At 33.5% G+C, this 9269-nt stretch overlaps 1 protein-coding gene across 3 annotated transcripts; it reads left to right on the forward strand.

Moving 5' to 3' along the window:
• The first annotated feature begins 624 nt into the window (after window positions 1-624).
• LOC135953344 (mucin-2-like) lies at window positions 625-3605 on the forward strand. 3 transcript variants are annotated; one of them, XM_065503193.1, is made up of 2 exons: window positions 625-1519; window positions 1556-3605. In XM_065503193.1, the coding sequence occupies exons 1-2, from the start codon at window positions 658-660 to the stop codon at window positions 3523-3525; spliced, it is 2832 nt and encodes a 943-aa protein (XP_065359265.1). In that variant the 5' UTR covers window positions 625-657; the 3' UTR covers window positions 3526-3605. The 3 variants fall into 3 exon arrangements, with proteins under 3 accessions (XP_065359265.1, XP_065359266.1, XP_065359264.1); XM_065503194.1 differs by having other exon boundaries at window positions 1592-3605; XM_065503192.1 differs by having other exon boundaries at window positions 625-3605.
• Window positions 3606-9269: the final 5664 nt, after the last annotated feature.

A 9269-nucleotide genomic window follows, 5' to 3' on the forward strand; every position in this document is an offset into this window, starting at 1 on the left:
TAATAGATAATGGATTTTCCTTCTTTATAATACTTTTGTCGATATCTTAGCATTAACAACATTAGTCCTACGAACAAAGCTAAAATTGAACAACATAAAGACCTATAAATGAAGCTAAAATTTAACCACTTTAAGACCTGCAAATTAAGCTAAAAATTCAAAAATAATAAAAAAAAAGTCTTTACAATTAACATTTCCTTAAATGTTCTATTTAAAACACGTCTGCACCCATTCAGCCACGTTTCTGCATAAAAATCTTATCATTTTGATAAAAATATATTTATATATCAGGCAATTGGTCTGATATGTTTTAGGCAAAAATGCTTTTAGTTAAGTTCTTTTCATTTTAAAAATAAAAATAAAGCAATAGAACAATAATTTAACATCAATTACTTTTACTTACACAATTATTGAATTAGGCAACAAACAAGTGAGTGAGTTTTTATTTTGTTATCTCACAATTCTGCAGCATCTTCCTGAAGTTGGTATAAAAAGGCACAATATGTACAATTACAGTCCATAACTTGTGCACTTTCCAAGAAAGTTTAGCTAAAAGCGGAATTTTTTTTTTTTTTTGGTTTAAATTCCCAGGTGTTGCAGTATTTCGATTTAAAGTAAAAGTTAAAGGCAAAACGATTAACAAAAAAAAAACCAAACATGAAATTTTCATTAATTTCATTAGCTGTGGCTATTTTAACGATTGTGAACTATGCTTCAGCCAGCGTCTGTAATTCGGATAATATTGGACAACGCATTGCTTTGCCAACCAGTTGTTCGAAATTTTTGCTTTGCTCTCGCAATCGTCGCGTTATTGTAAGAGAATGTCCCAAAGGCTTGCATTTCAATCGTGAATTGGAGATGTGCGACTTGCCTTCGCGGTCTCATTGCCAATATGGTACCGTATTTGCCGCCGCAAATCAATGTGAGTCGTGTGATTGTGATGTCTGCTGTAATACTCCAACACCACCAACTACAAAGCCAACTGAAATTCCAGAAATAACTACAACATGTGAGACAACAGCAGATACAACTCCAAAACCTGCCACCACTCCTAAGCCAACTCCAACACCCGAAGTAACCACAGAGTGTGAGTCTACACCATCTCCAACTACAACTCCAAAACCCGCCACAACTCCTAAACCCACCACAACTCCCAAACCAACTACAACTCCCAAACCCACCACAACCCCCAAACCAACTACAACACCTGAAGTAACCACAGAATGTGAGTCTACACCATCTCCAACTACAACTCCAAAACCCACCACAACTCCAAAACCAACGACAACTCCTAAACCCACCACAACCCCCAAACCAACTACAACACCCGAAGTAACCACAGAGTGTGAGTCTACACCATCTCCAACTACAACTCCAAAACCCACCACAACTCCAAAACCTACGACAACTCCTAAACCCACCACAACCCCCAAACCAACTACAACACCCGAAGTAACCACAGAATGTGAGTCTACACCATCTCCAACTACAACTCCAAAACCCACCACAACTCCAAAACCTACGACAACTCCTAAACCCACCACAACTCCAAAACCAACTACAACTCCTAAACCCACCACAACTCCTAAACCCACCACAACCCCTAAGCCAACTACAACTCCCGAAGTAACCACAGAGTGTGTGTCTACACCATATCCAACTACAACTCCAAAACCCGCCACAACTCCTAAACACACCACAACTCCTAAGCCAATTACAACTCCCAAACCCACAACAACACCTAAGGCAACTACAACACCCGAAGTAACCACACCCTGCGAGTCTACAGCAACAGCAACTATAACTCCTAAACCCACTAAAACTCCAGAAGTAACAACACCCTGCGAGTCTACAGGAACAGCAACTATAACTTCGAAACCCACAAAAACCCCCGGGTCAACAGGAACAGTAACAATAACTCCTAAACCCACAATAACCCCCGGGTCAACAGGAACAGTAACTGTAACTCCTAAACCCACTAAAACCCCAGAAGTAACCACACCCTGCGAGTCTACAGGAACAGCAACTATAACTTCGAAACCCACAAAAACCCCCGGGTCAACAGGAACAGTAACTGTAACTCCTAAACCCACAAAAACCCCCGGGTCTACAGGAACAGCAACTATAACTCCTAAACCCACTAAAACCCCAGAAGTAACCACACCCTGCGAGTCTACAGGAACAGCAACTATAACTTCGAAACCCACAAAAACCCCCGGGTCTACAGGAACAGTAACTATAACTCCTAAACCCACAAAAACCCCCGGGTCAACAGGAACAGTAACTGTAACTCCTAAACCCACTAAAACCCCAGAAGTAACCACACCCTGCGAGTCTACAGGAACAGCAACTATAACTTCGAAACCCACAAAAACCCCCGGGTCTACAGGAACAGTAACTATAACTCCTAAACCCACAAAAACCCCAGAAGTAACCACACCCTGCGAGTCTACAGGAACAGCAACTATAACTTCGAAACCCACAAAAACCCCCGGGTCAACAGGAACAGTAACTATAACTCCTAAACCCACTAAAACCCCAGAAGTAACCACACCCTGCGAGTCTACAGGAACAGCAACTATAACTTCGAAACCCACAAAAACCCCCGGGTCTACAGGAACAGTAACTATAACTCCTAAACCCACAAAAACCCCCGGGTCAACAGGAACAGTAACTGTAACTCCTAAACCCACTAAAACCCCAGAAGTAACCACACCCTGCGAGTCTACAGGAACAGCAACTATAACTTCGAAACCCACAAAAACCCCCGGGTCAACAGGAACAGTAACTGTAACTCCTAAACCCACAAAAACCCCAGAAGTAACCACACCCTGCGAGTCTACAGGAACAGCAACTATAACTTCGAAACCCACAAAAACCCCCGGGTCAACAGGAACAGTAACTGTAACTCCTAAACCCACAAAAACCCCCGGGTCTACAGGAACAGTAACTATAACTCCTAAACCCACAAAAACCCCCGGGTCTACAGGAACAGGAACAGTAACTGTAACTCCTAAACCCACAAAAACCCCCGGGTCTACAGGAACAGCAACTATAACTCCTAAACCCACTAAAACTCCAAAACCAACAGTACCCCCACCATCTACCCCCGGAGAGTGTGAAGGTGTGTGCTGTGGCAAGAACAATGGTGTTAAGATACCCGGAGACACATGCCAACAGTTTGTTGTCTGTCAAGACAATCAAGCAATCACTTTCGAATGCCCCAATAATCTACACTTCAATGCCGCCACCGGCTCGTGTGATTTCCCCGAAAATGCCAAATGCGATAAACCCTATCAACCACCAACTGGACCACATGCCGGTCCCTCCGGCACCCACTGCGCCAACGGCGGTCGTTGTGTGGGAAAACCCGACGGCACTTCCTTCACCGATGCCACCAATAAATGCAGTGCCAGTTATGTGATCTGTCAGTGTGAATGTGAAGTGGAGCGTTCCTGCGGCAGCCCTTTGATGTTCAACAGCAAGTTGGGCGTATGTGATTGGCCCTCAGCTTTCGGTTGTTAAACCGATATTAAATGAACGATTAAATGACGAACGATTAAATTCCAGAGCTTTGTGAATTGTTTTAAAATAAATTGTACTACTACTTATAAATAAATAATATGTTAATTTAAAAAATGTTTAAAGAAATTATAATTTTTTTTTTGGTTTTTTTATTTAAACAAATTTATTTTTATATCATTAAATAGCTAAAGACATAGAGACAGGATGCAATTGTCAAAAACCTAACTCTTGCAATAACAAAATACATGGTAGATGGGTGATTTACCTGTGTCCTCACGGTAGAGAACCGGAATTTTATTGGGCGTGGCACTGCTTTATTTATAATGTTAGCACTAACAGAAGAGTTTGCATCAGTTGGGGTAAATACATTCTCCAAGTGATTGGCGTATGCCTCGATTATTTCGGAAGTATTTTTTGCACATACTCCGTTCTGGAGGCGTAAGTGTGACTCATATACAATAGGGCTTTGCTTATTTTTCACTGCTTTCCAGACACTATAATCTGTTTTCTTAGTAGGGTCTAAGTTTTTGATATAATGTCTCAGATTTTTTTCCTTATTAGTTTTTAAGGCGACGAGGGATTGCGATTATTGCCATTGACGTCTAAGTGTTCTCTTTTATAGTTTAACCATTTCGTCTTCTTCGGAATTTCATTATTATTTCTCAACATAAATTTGGATTTCTTGATTTCAATTTGTATTTTCTCAATATGAATCATAATTTCAGTGTAGAGATTTTATTGTTTATCTTATTGGCAATTTTCTAGTTGACTGTTTAGAGGGTTAAATGTTCCGTTATTGTTAAAAGGTAACATACTTTAAGGCTGATATTTTAAACAATTTAACCCTTATAGTAGGGGAAACATTTTGATGATTTTTGGGAGAAAATAAAAAAGGTATTTCAAAATGTTTAAACTACTTTTGTTACAACATTTAAATAGGCTGACTAAGATTTTCCTTAACCGAAAGAGAAGAAAAAGAAAAGTTCAGAAAGGTATAAAAACAGAAGCTGTTTTAATAACTCAGTATCAGAGTCTACGGAAATTTTGTTTTATAAAGCATTTAAAAATTTACATTTAAAATATATGTATATTTTAATATGTTATTTTCTTATGAATCAGTGTCAGAGTATTTCAACTATTTTACTGAGTCATTGAAGAGCATGTGAATAATTGTGTGATTTTGATTAATTCCCTGGCGTCTTTCATAATTTTCAACTAATACATCACTGCAGAATTTCATTTGGTTTATTTTTGCATTCAATCATTTTCAAAAACTTCAAATCACTATCATACATAATTATTTATATTATCTACATACATACATATAAAGATTTTAAGATAAAAGAACTAATAAAATTTATGAATTTTTGTATTTTTCCGCCAAAAAAGTCTAAAGGTTGCTACTACGGTATTAATTATTAACAGCGAGCATTTCGTTTTTATACCCTACACCACCATAGTGGAGAGGGCCTTACAAATATCAATACAGTTTGGAATTTTGAGGATCTTTCGAGCAAATCTGGCACATAACATGGCCAGCTATGGGCCAAAAATGGTGAAAATGGTTATAGAAATTGAAAATTTTCGACATTTTAGCAATTTTGAAGCACTAGATGCAGTTTTTTTTGGGGTTAGTTTGTTTTCTCCTAGTGTATAGCTACAATTTTGCCAAAGACAGAAAAGCTAAATTCCAATTGGTTTCCGAGACATAGCCGTGAGAAAAGCTGCTAAAACTAGCCAAACAGCTGCCAAAAATTATCCCAACCCTAATGGGATTTTGTTAGTTTCGATAATTACTTTGAGAAATTCCACACGAGAAAAAGTTTGAATTTTATGTGTTGGGCACTATGTAATTACTCATAGCTGTCATATAAGTTCCACATCCGAAAATCATACATTTACTCTCTGTAGGGTATGATATGGCCGGGTTTGTTTATTTTAAAATTAATTTAAATTAAAGTAATAAACAATGACAAGCATTGTCAGTAATTTTTATTGAATTGTTTATTAATTAAGTTTTACTTAAACATTTATTTACACACATTTTCTATATTATACTATACGGTAACAAACTATTTTCTATTGGCTGAGATAAGAGTTTGGATATTTTTAAAACCCACCATAAAAAAGAGGTTTTGTCATTTAGTTTGTGACCCACAGACCCACATTAGTATACATACTATATGTATATTCTGGGTCCTCATAAGATTTTCAAGAGCAAGTTTTGAACTATATAAAGTCCAAATATTACAGCTAAAATTTAACTTCTTGAAGACCTATGATTGAAGCTAAAATTTAATAACTTAAAAACTTACGATACTAGCTAAACTTGAACTACTTAAGGACCTACGATTAAAGCTAAAATTAAACTACTTAAAGACCTATGATTGAAGCTAAAATTTAATAACTTAAAAACCTACGATACTAGCTAAAATAGAACTACTTAAAGACCTATGATTGAAGCTAAAATTAAACTACTTCAAGACCTATGATTGAAGTTTAAATTGAACTACTTAAAGAAATATGATTGAAGCTAAAATTGAACTTCTTAAAGACCTATTATTGACGCTAAAATTGAACTTTATAAAGACCTATGATTGAAGTTAAAATTTATCTTTATAAACCCCTATGATTGAAGCTAAAATTGAACTTTATAAAGACCTACGATTGAAGCTAAAATTGAACATACAGGCTGTCACACATTTCGTTCGGAATGGTTTCAATGCCGTAGTTTTTATTCCGATCGATTTCTTTTTAGGTTCTTCAGATTCCGTGTAATTTGTTAATTTAAAAAATATTTAATAATTCTGTATTTCAAATTTTAATTTGACAGCCTTTTTATGTTAAAACAAATGTGAAGCTTTTGCTACAGAAATTAATTAAAATTTTAAGAAAATCAAATAAAGACAAACAAATATCAATTCCACTTTGAAAACTGAAAGTGGTTTCATTCCGAAAGAAATTGTAGTTTTACTTTTTGTGAAGAAGCAAATTACGGAATTAATTCCACTTTTGATCGGAATGGAATTCTGTGAGAGGCCTGATAATAAAGACCTACGACTGAAGCTATAATTGAACTTTATAAAGACCTATGATTGAAGCTAAAATTGAACTTTATATAGACCTACAATTGAAGCTAAAATTTAAAGACCTGCGATTGAATCTAAAATTTAATTTTCTAAAGATCTACGATTGAAGCTAAAATTTATCTTTATAAAGAACTTTATAAAGACCTATGATTGAAGCTAAAATTGAGCTTTATAAAGGCCTACGATTGAAGCTAAAATTTAACATTATAAAGACCTTTGATTGAAGCTAAACTTGAACTACTTAAAGAAATACGATTGAAGCTAAAACTTAACTTTATAAAGACCTATGATTGAAGCTAAAATTGAGCTTTATAAAGTCCTATGATTGAAGCCAAAATTGAACTTTATAAAGACCTATAATTGAAGCCAAAATTTATCTTTATAAAGACCTACGATTGAAGCTAAAATTGAACTTTATAAAGTCCTTGAACTTGAACTTTATAAAGACCTATAATTGAAGCCAAAATTTATCTTTATAAAGACCTACGATTGAAGCTAAAATTGAACTTTATAAAGTCCTATGATTGAAGCCAAAATTAAACTTTATAAAGACCTATAATTGAAGCCAAAACTTATCTTTATAAAGACCTACGATTGAAGCTAAAATTGAACTTTATAAAGTCCTATGATTGAAGCCAAAATTGAACTTTATAAAGACCTATAATTGAAGCCAAAATTTATCTTTATAAAGACCTACGATTGAAGCTAAAACATAACTTTATAAAGACCTATGATTGAAGCTAAAATTTAACTTTATAAAGACCTATGATTGAAGCTAAAATTTAACTATTTAAAGACATATCATTGAAGCCAAAATTTATCTTTATAAAGACCTATGATTGAAGCTAAAATTTAACTATTTAAAGACCTATGATTGAAGCTAAAACATAACTTTATAAAGACCTATGATTGAAGCTAAAATTGAACTTTATAAAGACCTATGATTGAAGCTAAAATTTAACTATTTAAAGACATATCAATGAAGCCAAAATTGATATTTATAAAGACCTATGATTGACGTTAAAATTGAACTTTATAAAGACCTATGATTGAAGCAAAATTTATCTTTATAAAGACCTATGATTGAAGCTAAAATTTAACTATTTAAAGACCTATGATTGAAGCTAAAATTGAACTTTATAAAGACCTATGATTGAAGCCAAAATTGAACTTTATAAAGACCTACGATTGAAGCTAAAATTTAACTATTTAAAGACCTATGATTGAAGCCAAAATTTATATTTATAAAGACCTATGATTGAAGCTACAATTGAACTTTATAAAGACCTATGATTGAAGCCAAAATTTATATTTATAAAGACCTATGATTGAAGTTAAAATTGAACTTTTTAAAGACCTATTATTCCAGCTAAAATTGAACTTTATAAAGACCTATGATTGAAGCTAAAATTGAACTTTATAAAGACCTGCGATTGAAGCTTAAATTTAACTTTATAAAGACCTATGATTGAGGACAAAATTTATCTTTATAAAGACCTATGATTGAAGCCAAAATTTAACTTTATAAAAACCTATGATTGGAGCTAAAATTTAACTTTATAAAGACCTATGATTGAAGCTAAAATTTAACTTTATAAAGACCTATGATGCAAGCTAAAATTGAACTAAATAAAGATTAACGATTGACAATAAAATTTAACTTTATAAAGACCTATGATTGAAGCTAAAATTGAACTTTATAAAGACCTATGATTCAAGCTAAAATTGAACTTTATAAAGACCTATGATTGAAGCCAAAATTGATATTTATAAAGAAATACGATTGAAGCTAAAATTTAACTTTATAAAGTCCTATGATTGAAGCTAAAATTGATCTTTTTAAAGACCTATGAGTGAAGCTAAAATTGAACTTTATAAAGACCTATGATTGAAGCTAAAATTGAACTTTATAAAGGCCTATGATTGAAGCTAAAATTTAACTACTTAAAGGCTTAGGATTGAAGCTAAACTTAAACTACTTAAAGAAATACGATTGAAGCTAAAACTTAACTTTATAAAGACCTATGATTGAAGCTAAAATTTAACTTTATAAAGACCTAAGATTGAAGCTAAAATTGAACTTTATAAAGACCTATGATTGAAGCCAAAATTGATATTTATAAAGAAATACGATTGAAGCTAAAATTTAACTTTATAAAGTCCTATGATTGAAGCTAAAATTTAACTTTATAAAGACCTATGATTGAAGCTAAAATTGAACTCTATAAAGACCTTTGATTGAAGCTAAAATTGAACTTTATAAAGACCTATGATTGAAGCTAAAATTTAACTCTATAAAGACCTTTGATTGAAGCTAAAATTGAACTTTATAAAGACCTAGGATTGAAGCTAAAATTGAACTCTATAAAGACCTTTGATTGAAGCTAAAATTGAACTTTATAAAGACCTATGATTGAAGCTAAAATTTAACTCTATAAAGACCTTTGATTGAAGCTAAAATTGAACTTTATAAAGACCTATGATTGAAGCTAAAATTGAGCTTTATAAAGGCCTACGATTGAAGCTAAAATTTAACTCTATAAAGACCTTTGATTGAAGCTAAAATTGAACTCTATAAAGACCTTTGATTGAAGCTAAAATTGAACTTTATAAAGACCTATGATTGAAGCTAAAATTTAACTCTATAAAGACCTT

The sequence above is a fragment of the Calliphora vicina genome, chromosome 3 (genome assembly GCF_958450345.1).
Source record: "Calliphora vicina chromosome 3, idCalVici1.1, whole genome shotgun sequence".
Lineage (NCBI taxonomy): Eukaryota > Metazoa > Arthropoda > Insecta > Diptera > Calliphoridae > Calliphora > Calliphora vicina.